The following is a 26,076-nucleotide window of genomic DNA, read 5'->3' on the forward strand; positions in this document are numbered from 1 at the left end:
TGTAGTGAATGCAATATGTACATTCAGTTTGCAAGGAAGAAACATTTGTAGTTAATAAAATGGAAGAGGAGAGATGGGGGGAATGGGGTAGACTGCTATATCCTCTATTTCATTTCTTTCCTTTAACGTTGCAACTTCACTTCAGAGAGGGTCTTTTGGATTGGATAGTCATCATCATATATGGATATTCCCAAAAGAGCTTTCTTTGTCTCAAGCACCAATCACTCTTCTAATCTGATGGTTTTAATACAAAAACACTACTTCATGGAATAAGAAATATTTAAGCTGTTTTTCCTTAGAAGAAAGATAGTATACCTAATCGGCCCTTTGAGACTCCATAACTCACTCAATACTGCAAAATAAATTTTTTTGAAATGCCTAACATTGGTGAGAGGTGTTCCTTTTAATATTGATATAAAAATGAGTTTGGGGTTGGTGGGGTGTGCATAGACCACCATCAGCTCTTTCTTATGGCACTTATTTGCCTTATTATTTCTGTATTGCTTTTTTTTTTAAGTTTTTGTGTCTATTTATAGATAAAATATGAAGATTTAGTTCTCATTTAATACCACACATTCTCTTTATGTCTCTGTTTCTCCTTTCAGTATATTTAAGTTGTCTTCCCTGGTCAGGTCAGTTATTCAGTGTTTACGTTGTATCAATTTATTCGTTACAGTATTTAACATTCTATAATTATATTTGTATCTCCTTTTTTGGTACACCAATTATTTTTTCTGAAGTTAATCGTTGCCTCATTTTTTTCAACTGTATCAATTATTAGTTCATCTCCAAACTTTCCACTAAAGCCCTGAAACTCCTCCGTAATGTGTTTAAGCATCATGTCCCTAGACTTCTCCATCTTCTTCTCCCAAATGGATTGCTTGCTCTCTAGGCTGTCTACATAGCTGTTATTCTGGTGCTTCCCTTCTTCATCCTAGCAGTTGCCTTTGAGAATGAATGGAAGTAGAGGGTAAATGTGAGATGATAGAGTTGTTTTTTTTTAAATTTTGTACGTCTGAAAATTTTACATTAGTTTGGTTGACTGTATAACACTAGGCTAGAAATAACTTCCCTCTGTAAAGTCCAGTGTTGCGTTTGCAAAGTTTGATGCCATTCATATTCCTGACCTGTTCCCACCCAACCCCTGGAAGCTTTTCAGATATTTTCTTTTGTCCCTCTTGTTCTAAAATGTCAGAATTATGTGCTTTGATGTAGGTCTATTTTCATTCACAGTTTGAGTACTCCATAGGATTTTAAATCTAAAATGTCATATTTTTCACTTCTGGAAATTTCTCTTAGATTCTTTCTTTGATATTTTCCTCTGCTGTATTTTCTATTTTTTCTGTCTAGAAGTGCTAAATCTAAAACTCTTAGAAGAAAACAAAGGTTTTCTTTGACCTTTGTTTTCTTTGATCTTGGATTAGGCAACAGTTTCTTAAATATGACACCAAAAGTACAAGCAACAAAGGAAAAAAAAACAATAAATTGGGCGTCATCAAAATTAAAGTTTTTGCATCAGGAGACACTGCTGATAACACATATATATGGAGTCTAAAAAATAAATAAATAAATAGTCATGAAGAACCTAGGGGCAAGACGGGAATAAAGACACAGACCTACTAGAGAATGGACTTGAGGACACAGGGAGGGGGAGGTGTAAGCTGGGACAAAGTGAGAGAGTGGTAGTGTATATATAGACATATATATACTACCAAATGTAAAATAGATAGCTAGTGGGAAGCAGTTGCATAGCACAGGGAGATCAGCTCGGTGCTTTGTGACCAGCTAGAAGGGTGGGATAGGGAGGGTGGGAGGGAGGGAGACGCAAAAGGGAAGAGATATGGGGATATATGTGTATGTATAACTGATTCACTTTGTTATAAAGCAGAAACTAACACACCATTGTAAAGCAATTATACTCCAATAAAAATGTTAAAAAAAAAAAAAAGACACTGCTGAGAAAGTAAAAAAGACAAACCACAGAATGTGAGAAAATATCTGTAAATCATGTACATGATAAGGGTCTAATACCCAGAATAAATAAAGAACTCTCACAACTCAACAACATAAACAACCCAATTAAAAAATGGGCAAAGGACATATAGACATATTTCCAAGGAAGATATACAAATGGCCAAGACTAGCACATGAAAAGATACTCAGCATCATTTGTCATTAGTGAAATGCAAATCAAAACCACAATAAGATTACCACTTCACACCCACTAGGATAGCTATTTTTAAAAAAAGAAAGAAAAAGTGTTAGAGAGGATGTGAAAAAATTGGAACCTGCAAACATCGTTGGTAGGAATATGAAATGGTGCAGCCACTGTGGAAAACATTTTTGTAGTTCCTCAAAAAGTTGAACAAAGCTCCCCTATGACCCAGCAATTCTTCTCCTAGGTATATACCCAAGAGAACTGGAAATATATGTTCACAGAAAAACTCGTGCATGAATATTCATAGCCACTTTAGTCTTAATAGCCAAAAAGTGGGAACAATCCAAATGTCTACCAGTTGATGAATGGATAAACAAATGTGACATATCCATACAATGGAATATTATTCAGTCATAAAACAGAATGAAGTATTCATACATGCTACAACATAGATGAACCTTGAAAACACCATGCTAAGTGAAAGAAACCAGACACAAAACGCCATGTGTTATATAATTCTGTTTATATGAAATGTCCAGAATAGACTAAACCATAGGGACAGAAAGTAGATTAATGATTGCCAGGGACTAGGAGAAGGGGGAATGGGGAGTGACTGCTTAGTGAGTATGCGGTTTCTTTTAGGAGTGATGAAAATGTTCTGAAAGTAGAAAGTGGTAATATTTGCATAACTCTGAATATACTAAAAATCACTGAACTGTATGCTTTAAAATGCTTAAAATGATGAATTTTGTTTTATGTGAATTTTATTTCAATTAAAGATACATATCTATATACGTGTATATATATATATTTATTATTTATATATATGAAAACCTTTATATATATAACCTTATATAAACCTTATATATATAACCTTTGGATGGATGTTACTAGAGTGTACTTTCTATACATATTTTGAACATTTTCATCCTTAGCTTTAGGAAATGAGCATCTGTTTTATCAATACTAAAATTAGAATCATTATAATTTTCACCTTACTTGTAACAGTTTTTAAAATAGTGAAATGTCCGCCATAGGAGTAGATGCATATTTAATAAGATATATAAGGAAATGCTTACCTGTTTTTTGTTTACATATGTTAACCATATTAATGAGGTCTCTAATATTTTAGGTCTAGTTCTTTAATACTATACACCTTAATGTTAGAACATTTCTATTCAAAATTGATATAGTTTAATCAATGAAAGAAAGTGTGGTATACATTTTAAAAATATACATTCCATCTCTTTTGCAAAAAAATTTTTTTAATGTTTTTGTTGTTCAGTTTTGGGTGACCTTTGTTAAAACTCTTAGTAAGTGTTCCTGAGATTGAAAAAAAGTTAACACAAATATGTATGCTAAATATTGCCTAATATTGGCAATACAAAAATGTGCAGCTCTGAGTAATAGTTAAGACAATTATTTGACTGAATTCTCATAATCGAACTTTTATGGAATGCTTAACATGTGGCAGGTACCATTCTCTGCATTTACATTTTTAACTCATTTATTACTTACAACAAACCAATGAAGAAAATACTATTATCTACATTTTTCCGTTAATCAGTGGAGGCATATAGAGGTGCTATTAGTGGTCAGCGTAACCACAGACACAACTCTAGTGTAAAGTCAAGATTTGAATCTAAACAGTCTGGATGCAGAATTCAAATTCATAACTACTGTGTTGGGTTGAACTATATGCCTCACAAATATTTGTTTCCATTGGAAAAATAAGTTACTTTATATCTTGTAAGAGATTAATGCTTTGCTAGGAATGATGTATTCAGAGTTTTAATGATACAACTAGTTTCTAATAGTGGCATATATTATAGAGTGAATCCGCTTTGAGATCTTTTAGGAGGTGACTAAGATATATGATGGTTACTGTATTTCTAGGTGATTAGTTTACATGATTCTAAGCATAAGTAAATTTGATCCTGAAAAGTAAAAGTTGCAACTTGGACTAATTTATGACGTGGCACAAGATTATGTTTACTAATCCAAATGCCCCACATTATCTTTATGATTCTAGCTAATAAAAAACAAAATTATTGCTTGTGCTTTCCTTCTCCAAAAAACATGTGTACCTTTTTCTTTGGATTATTTCTATAGTACCTCTTCACAAAACCATGTTTCTATGTTTTCTTGTCGCCACTCAGTAGGTCACTCAGTAGTAGGTCAGCTTCCAAGAAAGAAAAGGAAAATTGGAATTCAATGTCTCTTCATTTAATCAGAGATTTTAAATTCTATTTTCATTGTTAAAAGAAGATCATAGGCTTGCAGGTGCAAAACTAATGTTTGATATGGGCAAAATAAATGTCTTTATTCTTAGTTGTTACTTCACCCATTATTTCGGTGAATGAGTTTTTTGAATTCTAGAATTACAAACCAGTAAACAGATTACGCACATGCTTTATTTTTACCTTGTGGCAAACATAACAATAATTACATGTAATACATAAGTGCTAATTCTAGACTTTGCTTGAAGTGTATAAATTTTTCTAATGATCATAGCCTCTTGCAATAGCATTTGATTTTTGCTAGTATAAAAATGTGAGTATTTTCCTTAAATTCTAGTTCACTGGTAAAAAATTAAACTTCACATTTAATATTATGTAAACCCTGTTTCTCTGCTTTAGAAATATCTATATTGTCATGATTTTATGCTTGAATCAATTTGAAGGTGTCAATTTTTAATACATTGGAAAGTTCTAGTATTGCTAATATTATGATTTAAGAAAATTATCACTTTTTTTTTTACCACAGATGCTCAGTAATATGTCATTCTGTTTTCTTAGGAACTTCCTGCACCATTACTTGATGATAATTGTAAAAAAGAATGTGATGAAGACATATGTAATCATAAAACAGAATCTAACATTAAGATGAAAATAGCTTGGCGTTACCAGTTATTACCCAAGATGGAGGCAAGTCAATAAACTATTTCTAAAATTTGCAAATATATTTGTTTTCATTTTACAGGATCTCTTGTGGTATACTTGTTACTCTTTAAATGTAATACAATGTATATTTGTTTATTTAAATAATTAGTTATTTCATTTGTAAAGTATCTTATCAAGATGACTTTTTCCCAGTTTTATTCCGAAATAATTGACGTATGTCACTGGATAAGCTTAAGGTATACAGCATGGTGGTTTGATTTACATATGTTGTGAAATGACTGCTAGATTAGGTTCAGTTAACATCCATCATCTCATATAGATAAAATGAAAAGAAGAGAAAGAAGAAAAAAAATATATCTCCTTGTGATGAGAATGCTAGGATTTACTCTCTTAACTTTCCCATATATTATTCAACAGTCTTAGCTATAGTCATCATCATGTACATTATATCCCTAGTACTTATTTACCTTATAACTGGAAGTTTGTAACTTTTAACCACCTTCCTCTGGTTCTCCCTCCCACTACCTTCTGCCTCTGGTACCCAACGTCTAATCTCTTTTTTCTGTAAGTTAGTTTCTTTTTTATTTTGTTTTGTTTTTAGATTACACATGTAAGTGAGATCATACATTATTTGTCTTTCTCTGTCTGACTTATTTCACTTAGCATAGTGCCGCTAAGTTCCATCCTTGTTGCAAATGGCAAGATTTCCTCATTTTTTATGACTAAACAATATTCCATTATATATATCTCACAACTTCTTTATTCATTTATCCATCAATTGACACTTTGTAAATAAAGCTGCTATGAACATGGGGTTGCAGATACCTTTTTGAGTTAGTGTTTTCATTTCCTTTGAATATATTCCCAGAAGTGGAGTTGCTAGATCATATGGTAGTTCTATTTTTAATTTTTTGAGGATCCTCCATACTATTTTCCATAATCACTGCACCAATTTGCAATTCCACCAACATTGCACAAGGGTTCCCTTTTCTCCACACCATGCCGGCATTTGTTGTCTCTTATCTTTTCCATGATGGCTGTTCTAACAGGTGTGAGGTGATTATTTTAACAACTTAACATTGTGGTTTTAATTTGCATTTCCCTAATGACTAGTGTTGTTGAGCATATTTTCATGTACCTGTTGGCCTTTTTAATATTGTCTTTGGAAAAATGTTTATTCAGGTCCATTGTCCATTTTTAAATTGGGTTAGTGGTTTTTTTTACTATTGAGTTATATGAGTTTTTAAATATATTTTGGATATTAACCCCTTATCAGATACATGGTTTGCAAAAATTTTTTACCATTCCATAGGTTATCTTTTCACTTTATTGATGGTTTCTTTGGCTGTACAGAAGCTTTTTAATTTGATATAGACATATTTGTTTATTTTTTATTTTGTTGCATATGCTTTAGTTGTCATATCCAAAAACTTATTACCAAGACCCATGTCAAGGAGCTTTATTCCTGTGTTTTCTTCTAGGAGTTTCATGGTTGCAGGTCTTACGTTTAAGTCTTTAATGCGTTTCAAGTTAATTTTTGTGAGTAGAGTAAGATAGGGGTCCAGTTTCATTCTTTTACATGTGAATATCCAATTATCCCAGCACCATTTATTGAAGAGAATGTCTTTTCTCTATTGAATATTCTTGGCTACCTTGTCAAACGTTAGTTGACCATATATGCTTGGGTTTATTTCTGGGTTTTCAAGTCTGTTCCACTGGTCTGTTTGTCTGTTTTTATGTCAGTATCATACTGTTTTGATTAATATAGCTTTATAGTATAGCTTGAAATCAGGAAGTATGATGCCTCCTGCCTTGTTCTTCTCTCTCAAAATTTCTTTGGCTTTTTGGGGTCTTTTGTGGTTTCATATAAATTTTAGTAGTGTTTTTTTCTACTTCTGTAAAAAATGACATTAGAATCTTGATAGGGATTGCATTGAATCTATAAATGGCTTTTGGTAGTATTAACATTTTACAATATTAATTCTCCCAACCCATGAACATGGAATACCTTTCCATTTATTTGTGTCTTCTTCAATTTCTTTCATCAATGTCTTGTAGCTTTCGGAGTAGAGATCTTTCACCTCCTTCGTTAAATTTACTCCTAAGTATTTTATTGTTTTTGATGCTATTGTAAATGGGATGATATTTCCTAAAAATAAAATTATGGTTTGTTTTTTTTTTTACCCAAATAGATTATTGCATTTCTTCCATAATCTCCCTATAGAATCTTTTATTCTAGGGTTGCAAGACAGAGTAAGTGAACTAATTAAGCCATTTCTATCTAGTATAGTTACCTATAAATATTCAATATAAGTAGTGGTTCTTTGGAATTACTGTTTTTATTCTTGTACATTTCATTTTCAACCATTACATTTTCAAGCTGTCTGGTAACCTCTCCTGTCTAGGATAAACTAAGAGACAGGATGTGAGGGGAAATTTTCTGAGAAGTCAAAACACATGTCAGTAAATCTGCCTACTAAATAAAGCTTATGAACTCTGCTCCTATTGAAGGCCCCTCCATTTGGTTGTTTCCTTCATTCATTTTTCAGAACACTTTAATGTCTACCAGACATTATCATACTGGTAGAAAAGAGGGGGAAATTCTATCTGAATAAGACAATTCCCATACTCCACACTTCTCTAGTCTTCCACATTGACATCAGTGTTACCTTTCCCAAGTACAGAAATATGTTTATAACACCCCTTAACTGAAAATGCCTAATTTGGTTTCCTGTTTCCTGCCCCCTTCTAAATGCATGGCAGACTGTCAATCACATTACCTTCCTGCCAACCTTAGACATAGCCTTAGAATTCTCTGCAGAGGGTCTGGGTGGTCACTACCAGTTAATAAGAATTAGAATGTGAGATGAAACCCATTATAAACCCACAATATGAAATATAAACTTCTCAAGTTGTATACAAGATTTATACCACCTAATCCAAGCCTACCTTTTTAGTCTCTGTCCTGTGTGTATATAGAACACTATATTTGCCCATCCTATGAGAACTGCTCTTTGTGAATTGCTTGTATTTCTGCTGGTGATGCTTTTCACTTTCTTATTCAACTCATCCTTCTCCAAGGGCAAATGATATGTTATTATCTAATTTCTTATATTTGTTTCCATAGCACCACATGCATTTTAGAGTACTTCTCTACATTGTTTTATAGTTAGTTGGTAGTATAATTCTTTTCTCCACCAGACAGAATTCTCTAGAGGACAGAGAGCTTGTTTTATTATATTTTCTGTTGTATCTCCAGCACCTATGTTAATGCCATTTATTCATTCAGTCAGAAAATATTGATTAATCATCAACTGTGTACCAAGTATAAAATGTGTTGTAATAGGTGGATATTAAGCAGTGGTAAATTGTTCTAATTTAAATGGGAAAGCTACTTGAATAGTATCATTTTTAAGTGTGATTTATTTAAATGACTGTGAACAAACTGCAAATTGGAGAGGGCTTATTTGCAACTCATATAGTAGAATAAGGAATAGTCCACCTGCTAAATTTTTAAAAACAGGAAAAAAGTAAAAAGGAAACTTAGGTAGTCCTTAAACATACAAGAACAGATGCCAAATTTCAATTATAATAAAAGAAATGCAAATTAAAACTATACTGGCCTGCCATTTTTCTATTATTAGATTGTCAATAATCTAAAATGTTTGGTAAGACATTAAATTAGCAAAGGTGGGAAGAAACTAGTACTCTCATACTTTGCTGGTAAAAATGTAAATAGGTACAGCTTCTGTGGAGGGTAATTTGGCAGTATCCTTCAAAATTACAAAAACGTATACCCTTTGATTCTTTTGGAAATTTACATCATGAATATATTTACTCAGATGTACAATGAATTATGTATGACCTACTTATGAGGCATATTTTTTTAATAATAGAAGATTGGAAATAACCTAAATGTCCATCAGTAAGCAACTAGTTAAATAAATTGCAGTATATGTGGACAGTAGAAAACCATACATTTGTATTAAAAAGTAAAAGGAAGCTGTATGTAATCAGAATTTGTTGCAGGCATAGCTTTGAATGTGATTGAGAACTGGGTACAAGAGGCCAGAATAAATGTAGTTATTCTGCTTGGGAAAATGTGAGTTAATTTATAAAGATTAAAACAGACAAGCAATGTAGGGACTAGCACCTGAGAACCCTAATAGCAAAGAACTTCATGCCTTTAATCTGGCAGATTCATTTAAGTAACTGGGCTTAAGGGTGACTCTTTTGTAAAGAGTGACTGTATTTCTAATTTTTTCTGCTGCTATGTTCTGAAAGTCATTAAGAACATAAGCTCTAAGTTGAATTTAGCTTTTGTGTAAAGACAATATACCAATTCAGTTTTAGATCATATAAAATACTTGTATCTTCCATTTCTTTTATTTTTACTCTTAGCTAGGTTTTGGTCTTTTCGTTGGTCACTAACATTCTTGAAGTGAAATTGTCAGTGAAAATGCAAGTGATTGAAACTTTAAGCCTTTTTTTCTTGCTGCTTCTTATAAAATCTGTTTAAACTTGGGGAGAAAGTTCTTTGTTTCTTTATAGTTAATTGTTTCCTTCTGTATTGTAATTACAGATGCCATTCCTGCCCCCTTTCACATATGAGTAAATACTGCTTGCTCTGTTTTTACTTTTAGAGTATGGTGTGCTTGCAGTTGTTACTATGGGGGTAAACTTCTCAGAGGTTACACATTAACACATAAGCCTCAGTTTTCAAGGCTTACAGCTTCAGTGTTTTAAAAATTATGCTCTTACAATGATGTTCTCCAGATGACTTATTTTCCCATTTTCTTCAGGACTCCCTTAAAATATCACTTTATCGGGAATGTCTTCCTTTGTCACTCTGTATAAAATAAAACCTCTTTCTCTTTCTCTCATCCCCTTTCACCACCATATTTCTCTTCAGGGTACTTGCCATCATCTAGCAGATAATATATCATCCACCTCCTCCTACTAGAGTGTGAACCAATGAGAGAAAAAGACTTTTACTATTTTGTTTTACTGGCATATGGTAGGTGCTCAATAGTTATTTGTTGAATACAGGAGTGAATGACATATAGTATGTGAATTAAATGTTAAAGTGAGTCAAGTTGTATTAATTAATACACATAAATTAGCAGCTTATTTTGAATTTACAGTCAATGGTCAAACTTAAGTTTACTAGTATTTACAAGTAAGTTCTGTCAAGTTTAGAAAATAGAATCATCTCTGGCTTCTTTGCTTTTCTTTGAAATGTCACTAGCATGTATATTTGCCTGTCACAGAAATTTTATATATGATGATTTGCCAAGAGTGGGTAGACTTTGAGGATCACTCATCATTATCTACTTTATAAATCCAGACCTTACCTTGCCATTATCATTTTAAAAACAACAACAGTAAAGCCCTGGTTTTCTGTATTTTACTTGGGACAAACTATAGTTAACACTATTATGAGTAAAGATTAAACAAGTAGTCCAAAACATAATGTAACAGAAAGGTATTCGGTTGATTATCAGAGATGCCTCTTAATACAAGTCATCACCAGGTCCTAAGAGTGTGGTCATATTCCCATTTAGGGAATGCAAAAAAGGATAAGAATATGTACACCTAAATAAATAACAGTAGCTCAATAAAGCATAAAGTAGTGCTTCTTCCTGTTGGAGGCATGTGTAGTTTTTAGAAGCCTACCTTCCCTCATCCTGTGATTTTGATTTTCTCTCTTAGATGGCCATGCCTCCTTCTTTCCTATCCAATCATCAAACCCTATTCCCTCTTCACCCCAAGAATTCATAGCCTACAGCATATTCTGAGACTTAATTTTTTCAATATTGTAGAGCTCTACTACCAAGGCCTACAATGGCTCCATCAATTTATGACAGCATATTAGATCTTTATTATAGTAAATCCTCATTACACTTTGAATTTCCATCTTACTGGTTCAGCTACAACAGGCCTGTGATAGATGTGTGCATGTTGTAGATGACAACAAATACCATTTTTCCAATAAAGCAATGTAATTGCAAAGGATAGTGATGGATCTTCTGATTCTCTGGTGAATCATGACACAATAATAATAATTAATAATATTTATGTAGCGCTTTATAATTTACAAAATATTCATTTCCAGTATTGCATTAGATTCTCACAACAGCCTAGTGAAATAGTTATTATTAGCTCTGATTTCTGGTGATTGAACTGAGGCTCAAAATGGTTTAGTAACCATTTGGGTTCTTGCTTTCTGTTATGCCATACTGAGAAACAAGAAATGATAACAATAATAAGAAAATGTCTTATTTAGACTGTTTATTTGTGGTGCAGCTTTTCTCTGAAATTTTTCTTTCTTTCTAACATACTTAAGTTGAGGGATGGTATTGTTTTGTTGCTCTGTGCTCCTCCTGAACCCCCATCAGAGTTAATTTTCCTTTAGCCTAGTAAATTTTTATTGAACCATTCCATTTTACTCTCTTCCACAGTTGACAAAGTTAAAGGGTAGTTTATGAATGTGAAGTAGAAGTTTCCATAATGTAAAACTAAAGCAACGTGTCTTATCAAACTGAGTAAATGGAATAGTTATTGATGATAGTTTAATTTTTTTTAATGCATTTACTTTTTCAGGAGGTTGATAGGTTTTCATGGATTACCGTTACTACTACTACTACTGCTACTACTACTATTATTATTATTATATTTAAAGCATTTAATGACCTTTTTTAGAGGAAATATTTTAAGTCTTTGTTTTACAATTCTAAGCCTCAGAAGATTTCACAGCATTCCAGTTATCTGATGATATGTTAATGCTGTGTGTGTTGGGTAGAAAAAAACTTACAAAATTGTTTTTCCTGTAAGAGTATATTTAATTTTCATTTTCATTTTTTATTGAAGCATTGAAGTTTTTCATCATTAATAAAATGGTTAGTGTCTACCTTGTGAATATTTTAGTTGCCCTATCTAATCTTAATTTCTAAAAAATTAATAATTTAGTTGTAATAAGAAAAGCTTCCAAATTTATTTTTACATTTTGATTAATTATTTGTGTTCTATATGTAAACTGTCACAGCATGAAATCAATTTTCTGCCTTGATTCATCCCAAATCTGAGATTTCTATCACTTTAATATTATAATTAGAAACATTGATAGAGACGGCAACTTAAAAAGCATACTTTGCTTCTTGGCAATTTAGCATATTTCTCAAAGTGCATAGGATTTCAAGAACCTTCAGTCCACTAATAAATTTATTAACTCAAACTTAAAAGAAGCGAAAAGTCTCTCTTTCTTTCTCTCTCCCCGTGGCCAGTCCGCCAAAATAGATTATTCATGCTTATTTGATTCAGGTAGGCTTTTGCAAGCTTCCCTACTAGGCCTGGGAATGTGGTACATTGAGGCCTTTTCAGAGGCTTCTGACATAGACCAGGCTTTTATTGCATGGTGTTTTATTATTACCAAATCCTAGTCTCCACCCAGTTTGTAGGCACTCTGCTTATTCTTTTGAATCAGGAAAGGTTATCACCTACCTTAATCCATGCAGCAGTGTGGATTAAGGACACCAGTGTGCCCCAGGATTCTCAAAGAGGATCCTGGAAACTTCTTGTTTCTTCTTTTTTGCTGTCTTTACTAAATTCTATTGGGCCTTAGGGGGATTTGCATCTGAAATGGGCAACCTGGTGTTTTTCTCAATGAAGACATCAGATCAAAGTTCAGTTAGTCAAGGCCTTTCTAAAACATTAAGGGGGTTTGGACTTACACAATAAAAAGATGAGCTCTAGCAGAGATTGCAGTAAAAACATTCTGAACTATAATCCGGATAAAGAATAGATTATAGGCCAAAGAACAGACCTTGTTTAAATTGCTTTAGACTAATAACTTTACATTTAAAAACTTTACATCCTATTTTTAAGAGACAAATTTTAATGTGACATAATGTATTTGTCAGTACTTTTCGTGGCAAACAGACAAATCATGTTTTTGAAACCATACTTCTGTTTATATTGTATTGAAAAGATTAGATTAAGCCAACTGATAGGTCTCTTTCATTAATGAAAATAAACAGTACCTTATGGAGGAATGAACAGCTATTTTATCTAGAAAATAAATGTCAAACCCTCAGATTCTGAATCTGAGAATAATGTTTCTATTAGACTTTAATTTTTTAATTCTCTATTACTATATAATTTGATGTTTGTAGGCATTTAAGAATATGAATTCTTGAAGTCTTAAAATGCAAATATCTAGTGTCAAGCAAATGTCTCTTTCTTCTCTAAATTTCAAAGTTGCCAGTTACTTAGTAAAATAAGTTAAGAACCTACTGTGTATAGTTCTTCAGTTTCTGTAAAGATTATCTAGTTTTGTTGAATGTTCTGAAACTTGTCTGTTTTGTAGCATTCAAGACAGTGGAAGTTAAGTAAATTTGGATCAGAGATTTTATTAGAAACTATTGTCAGGTGGAATCTGTTACTAGTTCAACTTTGGATAGAGATATATTTGGATAGAGATATATTTCTAATGTGCTGAATGAAAGAAATCAGCCCAGAGTCCATTCAAAGCAATGTAATAATAATGTTATATTACTGGGCTTCAACTATCCTATGTAATTAAATTCAGCATCAATAGTTATTAGAGTTTCTTATACGAAAGATAATTGGTTGGAGAAATTGTTAGTAGAGGGCATAAAAGAGGAATTATCAATGAACTCATGAATATGCCAGGTTTCTGGTTTAACTATTAGAGCTTATGTACATTCTCCCACTGTATCATGTACCTTGTTCCTATCTGGAATATCCCAGTATATTTTATACTGTTAGCTCAATTTTAAGTTTGTAAGAAGTTTTGAATACTATATATACACATGGTCTTATGAGAATTTAGTTTTTAAATGATGCTCAGTTTAATGTATATAAATAGCTAGTTTCTTTTGGGCCCCTCAGCAATGAAATAGTGTGGCTTAAGTTTTCTTTTCATTCTTAGTAACTGTGAATTTATTTTATTTTTAAAACTTGAAGTCTTAAATGTTCATTGAGTTAAGTATATAAAAGTTTTGAACTGAGGAAGGTATAGTAAAAAGGCAAAGAGGTGTTCAATTTCTTATCAAACTTAGGGAACCACCAGGAGTGAAGATACCTGGGAGATGTAAAGGTTGATTTCTAACTATCAATAGTTTATAATAATAAAAATTGTTGCATGCTTCTTTGAAATTTAATAAGCCTATGTATATCAGCTCTTCCTTATTTGCATTAAAATGCATAAATATATCAGAATTTTGCTGAATGTAGGATAAATAAATTGCAGTTTAAAGAAAAAATTTTAACAACCAATATGGGTTTTCTTATCAGGCTAGACCGGTATCATCTTCAAGATTTGGTCACTATTATGATGTATCAAAAAGGATACCACAAGAACTAATTGAGGCTTCAAAATGGCATGGATTTTTTCTTCCAGAAAAAATATCATCAACTCTTAATGTAGAACCCTGGTAAGTTAATGATTTCAATTTACCACAGTATTTGAAAGAATGCATATTTAAAGGTATATATCCTAATAAATGTTTTCTGTATAATATGTAACCTTAATTGTACATGTTTCATATTATTTCGTTATATGTGGTTTTCTTCTTTTTCTCATCCTGTAACTGTTGGACCTACTATTACTCTTAATTTGCAACTTGAAAAATCTGGATACCAAATTTACAATACCTGCTGTTTTTATTTTCAATAAAATGTGAAATAGTTCTATATTAGGGTCTTTCAGCCCTAAATGCACATGGATACCTAAATATTGCTTATTGATAATAATAGCAGTGCTCCATGTTTTTTGATACATGCTCTTTCAGAAAGTAAACAAGTACATGTTTTCCAATATTTTATTTATTAAGGCTTTCTACTTCTAGTTATGCTGTAAATAAAACAATCTGTATTTTTTTTAGATAACAAGAGAATTTAGGGTTTGAATTTTGCAATGAAAAGTTTTAAGTAATAAAATAACAACATATAGTGTTACTAACTGTATTAAAGCACAACTCTGAAAATTACAGTACTTGACATTGAATAATTTATAAAGTATTAGGAATATTTAATTTCAATTCTTATTGCAGTTGGATCAAGGGAAGGTAATTCACAGAATAGGTTGTTGCCTCTGTTTTCTTTCGCACTGTAAAACCTTTATTTTCAAAGTGAAATGAGTTATTAAATGGAAATTTAATAGATAGGAAGTTGTGAATGGAAATGACTTAAAAATCTAGAGTCTCTTTCCCAGAAATATTACCTGAAAATTTAGTGGAGACTATCCTATTTATTTTTATTAAATCTCTTTCCAAAAAAATTATTTATTAGTGTATTCTCCAGTCCATATGGCTGGAGACTTACCGAAAGTGGTGCTTTGATGATGCTTTAGTGTTAATAGCTGCCATTAATGAATGGCTGCTATGTGTCAATCACTCTACTACATACTCTACATTTGTTATCTAGTGTAATCCTTGTATCAGTCCTATAAAAGTTTGTACAGTATTCCCATTTTCCAGAAAAAGATACCAAAATTCACAGAGGTGATTTATCTGAGCCTCAACTATTAAGTGATCAAACCAGGATTAACCTAAGTCAGAAGATCCCTCTCTTTTTTCTTTGCCTTACTGCTTCAAAGGACTTTGGTGTCCTTTATCTTCTTGTGTTGTATAGTAAAGAGCACTGATAAAGAAATTAAAAATCTGGCTTCTGGTACTGAGTTCATCCTACTGTTACTCTTGGGCAAATCCCTTAAATTCAGTGAAAATAAATATCCTCTTTTGAAAAATAGGGGTGGGGTATGGGGGTTCTAGGAGGAATACCACCTGTCCTTCCTATATCACTAATTTTTTATTAAGTTTGAATGATTATATTGATTATACTAGTTCCTAATTTTTGTCATTCACTGAACCAGACATACATATACATACACTTGGGAAATAGGTCAAAATAGTGTTTCCATGATTTGTCAAATAGTAAATCATGGAACCCAGATTCAAAGTCAGTTCTTTCTGACTTAAAAAAATCTGTGTTAGCAGTAATGCTGTCTGTACTGCCTCCATTCATGGAGTACTTAGGGAAATGAAAAATGTACATTAAGTATGATGTAAATACATGAAAAATAATATAGTGTTACTTTTGTAATTTAAAAAAAAATTAAGGATAAAGCTTTCTTTAAGTCAGAAAGTACAAAGTGTTTTTCATTTGTTCAGCAACTAAAGAGAGGAGGGAATTAACATTTCTCAATTTTCTGTTCAGTGTCAGGCACTGTTCCAGGCATTTGACTGTGGGATATCTCATTGAATCCTCCCAACAACCCTCCAAGAGAAGCAATATTATCCCCACTTTATAGGAAACTTGAGGTCAGAGACGATGAGCAGCTTTGCCACTGTTTCAGGCTCTGAGTGACTAAGCAGACACCCAAACCCAAGTATCCAAAACCCTCTGCTCTCGTTTCTGTACCAGGCTGTCTCCATTTACTGCTGCAGTAACTGTACAGCACACAAAGCTGGCACCAGAAAAATTAAACCTTATTGGATGTGGAAATATAGTCTTTAAAGTATATTTTAAGAATATTTTTGAGAACTAACAGCTTTGCATGGAACAGGAAAATTTATAGATTTTAATTACCAGGGCAGTATTTCATTTCATAGTAGTTAACTGATAATTCATTTATTTCATATTAAACTTAAATGCTTAATTAAATGTAATTAAACTTTAAACATGTAATTAAATTAATTTTGAAAATGGGTACTTTACCATGTGAGGTTTATTTTAATTTATGAAAAGCGTGTGCTCATTTCACTAAAATGAACTTTACTGGTTCATTTATAAAACAATAAAGCTAAGCCTTACAGTTGTCCTTACTTTTCCTATAATTAAGACTAGAGGATATAGCTGTGTCCCACTATGTGTGTGAGGATATAATATATAATTTTATAATTTCTAAAGGCACTGTTGAAACATATAAAGATTTTTTTACAGTAAGAAAAACTGAAGGTCATTTAAAATCTGCACTAACTAATTTAAAATTATTGGTAGGTTTGCCAATGGAAAATGTTCATACATACAGTTTAAATTTATTTATTTTTGGCTGCATTGGGTCTTCATTGCTATGCACAGGCTTTCTCTAGTTGCGGCGAGCGGGGGCTACTCTTCATTGCGGTGCGGGGGCTTCTCACTGCAGTGGCTTATCATTGCAGAGCACGGGCTCTAGGCGCGCAGGCTTCAGTAGTTGTGGCATGCAGGCTTCAGTAGTTGTGGCTCACAGGCTCTAGAGCGCAGGCTCAGTAGTTGTGGCGCACGGGCTTAGTTGCTTCACGGCATGTGGGATCTTCCTGGACCAGGGATCAAATCCGTGTCCCCTGCATTGGCAGGCGGATTCTTAACCACTGTACCACCAGGGAAGCCCCATACATACAGTTTAAACTTTCAAGTTGAAGCCTAGGTATAAAAACCTGAGATGTATCACAATAATATTACCCAGATAATTTAGTTTTGATATTTCACTGTTACAAATCTGATAATCTCAATCATAAAACAATGATAGAAAAACTGATTTTGAGAATAAGTTGGTAGTCTACAAATTTAAAATTTGACTTTGTTTTGAAGTAAGCTTTGCTAACAGGTATGCCCAAGCACAGTTCTGTTTCCTCACTAGAAAGATATTGTCATTATTTATTATTTATTAACGAATCTACTAACATACTGCTTATTCAGCTGTTACAGACTGAATGTTTGTGTCTACCCCACCCCCTGCCAAATTTATGTGATGAAGCCCTAGTCCCAATATTTGGAGATGGGGGCTCTGGGAGTTAATTAGAGTTAGATGAGGTCATGAGGGTGGAGCCCTGGTCTGATAGGATTGGTGTCCTTAAGAAAAAGAGGGAGAAACACCGAGCTCCCCACTCTCTTCTTGAGTAAACACCCAGGAAAAGCCATGTGAGCTCACAGCGAGAAGGTGACCATCTGCAGCTCAACACTAAACCTGCCAGCACCATGATCTTGGACTTCTAGTCTCCAGAACTGCAACAAAATAAATTCCTGTTGTTTAAGCCACCCAGTATTTTGTTCTAGTACCCCAAGCCAACTAATACACCTACTATATTGTAAAGTGTTACTTTTTAAATTATAGATATGTTAGGTCTTGAATATTGAGTTTCCATAAAGTTGGCAGTAAATAGAATGATTTTGTTTTGATATGTTCTTTGAAATTCAAGATTTTACTTTTGCATATCTACACTAACAATAGCTAGTAGTAGCTAAGAGTTTTGTATTAAGTTGAATGAACTGAATTCTGAGAGAACTAGTTATCTTTCTAGGAGAATTTCTAGTGGAAAAACAGTGGAAAGTGGATAGGAATATTACTTAAGATTTTAGGAGTCATTTTTTTCATTTTTTTTTTATCCTGCCAAGTCTCTTTACCGGAGTAAATGGAACCTCTCTATAAGCCTCTGTAGTATCTTCCTAGACAAATTGTAGCTATGCTTCCCATACATTCCTACTAGTATTCCTTTGTTCATACTTCTGTCAGAACACTAATCTCATTACACTTAATTATTTGTCTTGTCTACATTCTTATCTTCCCCCTCACGCATTGGAAGTCCTTGAGGAAAGGGTTATGCTTTTTTCATCTTTTTATTCTCTGAATCTAGGACACAAGTGTTGAGTTGATAGTTAATGAATTAGTGAATCAATGCACAAAGTATAGTAATAACTCAAATTAACTATAGTCTTGTTCTTTGCACAAAGATTTAGTGGGATGAAACTGGGTAACTGAAACATAGCCATGTAAGAGTATATTTTATTTCAAAAATACAGATCTCGTATTGAGAAGCAGAGAACCACAGTATATTTAGAAGTTACAAGCAGAAAATTCACTCACGAGAAAGGAATTTTGAAAGAGAACTTCTAGGTAAGATTAAAAGTTCAGAACAGAAGTCATAAAGTTATAGAAGTGTACTCTAAACTACTCTATTAAAAGAATATAGTAAATGATATATTAATCAAATCTCAGAGCTAGGGGAAAGGAAGATGTAAGTGTAAGGAGGGATTTTACCTATCTACTTATCTGCGGGTGATATAATTAAAGTCAAAAGATAGTATCTGAAACTTTAGAGGGAGAACTATTATCCTGAACCTCATTTTGACCAATGAAGAGAAATGACTTGCTTATATGTTTGTCTTTCTTTCTTCTTTCTGTCCTTCAAGGGGGCCTTTGGGTACATGGAATTTAGTTGAAAATAGCATGCTATTTTCATTGGTATCCATGTTTTTTGTTTTGTTATTTTCCACCTTATTCCCACATTCCTAATCCCAGTCGTGTTCCCCATAGACATACTCTTTCTTATTTATGTGTCTCCTTCCATATTTCTATTCTTCCTTCAATAAAGTAATCATTGACCATTGAGTCCTTTCTCTCTCTCACTCCCTACATTCAGTCTATAAGCAAATCCTGTCAATCGTATCTTCAATATATCCAGATCCTGATCACTTCTTGCAACCTTTACCTCTACCACGCTAACCTAAGTCACCCACATTTCTTGCCAGGACTCTTGGAATAGCCTCCTAGTTAGTTTTCTCCCTGCTCCTTGGTGGCTCCTATTTTTCTCCAAAACAGCCCTCATGAACTTTTTACCATAGTGCTGTCCAATAGAACTTTCTTCAAGGATGGCAATTTTCTATGTGCTGTTCAAAATAGCAGCCACTAGCCACATGCAACTGATAATGAGCATTTGAAATGTGGCACTGAAATTTTTATTTTATTTTAATTAATTTAAATGTAAGTAGCTATACGTGACTAGTGGCTATCTTGTTAGACAGTACAGTTTTACAACATAAGTCAGCTCTTATCACTACTCTGGCTCAAACCTTTAATGAATTCTCATCTCATTCAGAATAATGAACCTATATCCTAACAGAGATCCACAAGGTCTACATGTCCTTACCTAATCTTATTGCTAGCTACCTCTCTGATCTCTTTGATTTCACTGAGGTTGGGGAAAAGGATGAAGAGAATATCAAGAATGCTTTTCAGACATTAGAACTAGGATGGTACCGCTTACAGATATAAGTAGACATAAACATATATCTAACAATATTTATTGAACACCTTCTCTGACATGAGCACCTTGTGTGCCCCTGAGTACCTTTTATGAGCCTAGAATTATGTTAAGCTCTAGGTTTATTGTAGTAAACAAAGCAGCTGTTATCCTTGACCATTTATAGGTTACAATTGAGCAAGAAAGCACACAAATTTTTTAAAAAAGAACCAAGTAAACAAACAGATATATATGCCATTATGAATTGTGATAAGTAATATAAAGACAAAGAACACTTTCCATAAATTGAGTGGGGGAAATAAACTTTGAGTTGTGTTCAGATGAGGCCTCTCTGAAGACCTGAACCTGAGACTTGAAGAATAAGAAATAAGAAGGTGGTCATACAAAGACCACTAAGCCAAGAAGTGTTCTTGGAGGAGGGAACAGCAGGTGTGGTAAGAAAGTAAAGAACTTGGTGTTTTCAAGGACCTGAAAGGCCATGTTGCTGAAACAGAGTGAGTGAAAGCAAGGGCTACAGGAAGATGAGTTCAGAGAGATAGGCAGGGGCCATACCATTCTTTTAAGAAATTTGTTCATGAAGGGGCAGAGAAAAAGCAATAATTGGAAGAGATTTGGGGTGACAAAAGTTGTTGTGGAGTTTTTTTTGGTTTTGGTTTTGGTTTGGGGGGTTTTTTTGGGTTTTTTTGTTTTTGTTTTTTGTTTTTTTTTCTGTTTTGTTCTGTTTAAATGTAAATGGGAAAAAATTCATTAAAAAGGGAATGGATGAAGAGGTAGCAGCAGTTTCTAACTATATGCCATTGGGCAGATTACTAAATGCCTTAGGAAAATTCTTAAACCACTCACTACCTCTGTTACCTATCTATGAAATTGGTCTAAAAGTAATACTCTTTGAACACTGCTTAGTACATAGGAAATACCAAATAAATGTTAGGGGGTAGTCGGAGTGTTTTCTGGAAAAGGCAGGAGGTGCCTCAGAGCAGGTGTGGAAGGACTGACCTTTAAGATATAATAACATTTCCTCCACTGGAGGGAAGGAGGGAAAGGAAGCATAAGAGAACAGTGTAGATGCAAACAAATAGGTTTGTACAGTTGTAGGCAGAGTCTTGAGTAACACTGAAAATATGGATGTCTTCTCTTTACTTAGTGAATAATAAGCAGGATCATCCACTAAGGAATAGTTACTTACCTCTTAGGAGTTTGGGTTAAATGGGGAAGGTTTGAAATGGTTGTTTCACAGACTGGAAGAATACGCGGACTGGAGAAGTATCAAATATTTATGGGGCTACCAGTCTGTCGGGTTGTGTGACTTTCTTGCATCTGTGCTGATTCCTGGGTGCAAACAGGATTGAAGTTTTGCCAGGTACCGTCAGCAGAAGGACAAAGAGCAGAGAAGTATTAAAAGGTGAACAAAATGATGGACCCCATACTCTAGACTAAAGAAAATGAATTGATAACAGCTGCTGTTGATACGGGAGGAGAAAAAGAAGGGGTAGTAGACTGGCAGTGGACTAATCTTAATAGTGAGGGTAAATGAACAAAGCAAGTTACCAAGATTAGAAGTGTTGATTGAGAATAAGATGTTTGAATTAGGACTGTAAACCAGGCACAACATCTTCAGTTGATAGAGGGAAATGTCTAGAAGCTTGATAACGGCAGCAGCTTAAAAAGAGAATGATTGGGGTTGGCTAAATATTTTTTTTTTAAAGGCATGGAGTTTTTTGTGTGTTTTGTTTTACTAGAAAGTAGGCGAGGAAGAGTGGTTTGAAAATGACACTGGGGAACAAAGGGGATGCCAACCAAATCTCCCAAATATTGAGGAAAGGAGTCTAAGCTGCAAATTTACTTAGTTAGGCTCAAGTGCCCACCACCCTCCAAAGGAAATCCAATTATCCTTTGGAGGGTCGTGGGCACTGTAGCTTTTATTAAGATCTAAGGCTGATGGTAGCTGTGGAGACTGCAGCAGTGGCTGTAGTGGAGAGGTTGTGCAGCAGCTTTTTCTGCGTAAGAGACCTGGGGTGGTTACTGAGTTTAGCATCCAAGATAAAATAGAGCGAAAAAGCAGATTATAGTAATAGGACACAGAGTACAATCCTGTTTACATAAAATTTTAAATAGCTTTTCCCAAATTCTTTTCTAACACAAATTCAGTAGATGTTAATTTAGTTTCTTAAATATACTTAGTGATATTTGGTCAAATAAACCCATGAACGACTAAGCTAAATCTTCTTATACTGTGAAACTCAGTATATATCAGTGTTGAAAAGGCTATGAGAGAAATGCCAAAATTAAACAAATAAGTAGTTATAATAACCCAGTTTATATTTGTTTATTGGTAAAATACTCTTTTCAGAATCAAAAACATTTTTATCAGCATACTTCTTAACATCCCACAATATTTTTTCTCAGTAAGAGAAGGAAGGATTGACCTAGAGAGATGTCTGAAAGGATGTTCATCAAACTGTTAACAATGTTCACCTTTGGGTGGTGGATTTTTTTTTTTCTATTCCTTGTATGTTTTGTATATTTGGTTTTTTAAATTTATTTATTATTTATTTATTTATTTATGGCTGCATTAGGTCTTCATCACTGCGCGCAGGGGCTACTCTTTGTTGCAGTGTGTGGGCTTCTCATTGCAGTGGCTTCTCTTGTTGCAGAGCACAGGCTCTAGGCGCACCAGCTTCAATAGTTGTGGCAGGTGGGCTCAGTAGTTGTGGCTTGCGGGCTCTAGAGCACAGGCTCAGTAGTTGTGGTGCATGGGCTTAGTTGTTCCGTGGCATGTGGGATCTTCCCGGACCAGGGCTCGAACCCATGTCCTCTGCATTGGCAGGCGGATTCTTAACCACTGCACCACCAGAGAAGTCCTGTTTTGTATATTTGAATTTTTATAATGAACAAGCATCATTTTTATAATGGAGAGAGATTTCAAATAAGTGTGGAAAGTATAATCATTTGAGGATAATATGGTGAAATCTTTATCTTATATCTCACATCAGACTATATTTCCAAAGAGTTAAAGATTTAAATACAATAAATTAAAATTATGAAAGTAATAGAGGAAAATTAAAGAGACTGTCTTAAACTCTTGGAGTAGGGAAATAGCAGTGAGTATATCTAGTGGTTCTCCACTTGAAGGAATCAGAACTCTTTGGAGAAATGTTTGATTCCAAGGAAAGAAAAAGATAAACCTGTAACATCTTTTTATGCTTAGAAATGCTTAAAGAATGATGAGGATATGTCAAAAGGATACAGAAGCCAGCTCAAAAGAACTCCCACTGGCTAAAGAAGAGGCAATTTGAGCATCAAAATATATAAATATAGTAATGGATTGTAACCCATTTAATAAAACAGGAAGCCACGAATACTTACAGACACAAATAAATGAATGAATGAGTGAGTTATTAAGGAACAAGATATTTACATAGCCTCAGAGTACCTCCCCACAAAATATTGACTACTGCAAAGGGGAAAGTATAATTTTATGGTGGAGAAGCCTGGCAGACATCACCTTAATCAAATTAACGTCACCAGTAATGGGGCAAATTGAAATTATGTATCACCTGATAGCATGCAATGAGAAGAACTCAGCAACACTTCTGCGATATTCCTACCAACTACTCATAATTTAAATCTAATGATGAGGAAACCGCAGACAAACCCAAATTGGGAACATTCTACCAAATAGCTGGCCTGTAATCCTCAAAAGTGTCAAGACCATAAAAGTCAAGAAAAATCTAAGGAATTTCCAGGTTGAAGGAGACTGAAGAGACAACTTGGGTGCAACATATGATTCTGAATTCAGTCCTTTTGCAATAAAGGATGATACTAGGACAAGTGACAAAACTTGAATGGGGTCTGAAGATTTGATGGTAGTATCAGTTTCCTAATTATATCAATATCCTAAGTCAGATGGTTATATTATCATTATGTAGGGGAATGTTTTTGGACATTCTAGGACTCATACTCTAAATTATTAAGAAGTGATGGGTCATCATGTCAGCAACTTATTCTCTAGTGAAACAGAAGAAAGATTTTTTGATATATGCAACTTTTCTATAAATTTGAGATTGTTTCAAAATTTTAAAAAATACAAATGTGTGTATATATGTGTATATGTATGTATATACATATACATATTTAGTAAATTAAGACCATTTTTAAATTAGTAAAAACAAGTTGAGTGCCCTAATGCAAAATGGACAAAAGATATCAACATGCTGTTCTCAAAAGAAGATATAGAAATAGCTAATAAAGCTAACTAATAATCAAAGAAGTGTAAACAAAAACCAAAGAGATACCATTTTTCATCTGTCAGATATTTGAAATGATAATGCCTTGTGTTAAAGATAGTGTGAAGAAACACATGTCACTCGTGTTAATTGTACAAGTGTACATTGTTAAAACAATTCTAGGAAAGTATATCAAAAGTGAGAATGTACATTATCATTGTTGCCATCATACCATTTATAGGAATCAGTAAAATTATTTCTCCTTTGGGAAAAAAATATAACTACTTGAGCAAATATTTTCAATCTGGACAGTCAGCTCTCTTTTCCCTATCCCATTCTTTCCTTTGAGAAAAACCCATTTGGAGTTCAATTCCTCCTTAAATAGAGGCCCATGCATGAACTGTGGCCATATTCCTTTTGCCTTCCACATTACTTAGCTCACTCCTGAAAGTGTTTTAAAAGACTTAATAAGTGAAAACACTAATTCAAAGAGATACATGCACCCCAATCTTCATAGCAGGATTATTTACAGTACCCAAGGTATGAAAGCAACCTAAGCATCCATTAACAGATGAATGGATAAAGAAGATGTGATATACATATACAATGGAATATTACTCAGTCATTAAAAAAAGAATGAAATTTTGCCATTTGCAACATCATGTATGGAGCTGGAGAGTATTATGCTTAGTGAAATAAGTCAGAGAAAGACAAATATATGTTATCACTTATGCATGGAATCTAAAAAATAAAACAAATGAATGAATATAACAAAACAGCAAGAGACTCACAGATATAGAGAACAAACTAGTGGTTACTAGTCAGGAGAGGGAAGGGTGGAGGAGCAGGATAGGGATAGGGGATTAAGAAGTACAAACTAGGGCTTCCCTGGTGGTGCAGTGGTTGAGAGTCTGCCTGCTAATGCAGGGGACACGGGTTCGAGCCCTGGTCTGGGAAGATCCCACATGCCGCGGAGCAACTAGGCCCGTGAGCCACAACTACTGAGCCTGCGAGTCTGGAGCCTGTGCTCCGCAACAAGAGAGGCCACGATAGTGAGAGGCCCGCGCACCGTGATGAAGAGTGGCCCCCGCTTGCCACAACTAGAGAAAGCCCTCGCACAGAAACGAAGACCCAACACAGCCAAAAATAAATAAATAAATTAATTAATTAATTAAAAAAAAAAAAGAGAGAAGTACAAACTACTATGTGTAAAATAAATAAGCTATGCGGGAGCCCCTATGCGAGCATTTGCTTTTACTGAAACCTCTGTACCATTGCCTATCATCTATCACCTGCCTTGATACACTCTTTCAACTAATTAACCATCTTGATCCATGGTCAGTTTTTTTATCTTCACTTCCGTGTCCTTCTCTGGCTTTGTCTTACTTGCTCAGCAAAACTGCTATTCTGGTTAAATGGGACTCTGAGTGAAAAGACAGAAAGTGGTGGTTGTGGGGAGGGAGTGTATGAATTGAGATTATACAAGGATAGCAGTTATTGATGATGACAAGATCTAAGGTATGACCATGGGAGTGAGCATTGTAGGTAGAATGGAGACAAGATCATTGGAAGAGAGGAGGTCAAGAAACTGAAAGGCCAGGGTGTTTGGAAGACGAGTAATGACCCAGAGTTGGAGAGATGACAGCAATAATGATGGATAGTAGGAGACAAAATTCTGTGACTTTTTTATATCAGTAATTAAAGGAAATTAGAGTAATTGAACTGAATTATTTTTCATGAAAGGTCAT

General features: G+C 33.9%; 1 protein-coding gene across 1 annotated transcript in view; it reads left to right on the forward strand.

Moving 5' to 3' along the window:
- Positions 1 to 26,076, forward strand: part of ELP4 (elongator acetyltransferase complex subunit 4) — a 238,990-nt gene that overhangs the window by 48,561 nt on the left and 164,353 nt on the right. Inside the window, exons 4-5 of the mRNA XM_061203206.1 lie at positions 4,957 to 5,085; positions 14,377 to 14,516. Coding sequence (XP_061059189.1) covers positions 4,957 to 5,085; positions 14,377 to 14,516 — 269 coding nt within the window. The remainder of the gene's footprint in view (positions 1 to 4,956; positions 5,086 to 14,376; positions 14,517 to 26,076) is intronic.

The sequence above is a fragment of the Eubalaena glacialis genome, chromosome 10, assembly GCF_028564815.1.
Source record: "Eubalaena glacialis isolate mEubGla1 chromosome 10, mEubGla1.1.hap2.+ XY, whole genome shotgun sequence".
Lineage (NCBI taxonomy): Eukaryota > Metazoa > Chordata > Mammalia > Artiodactyla > Balaenidae > Eubalaena > Eubalaena glacialis.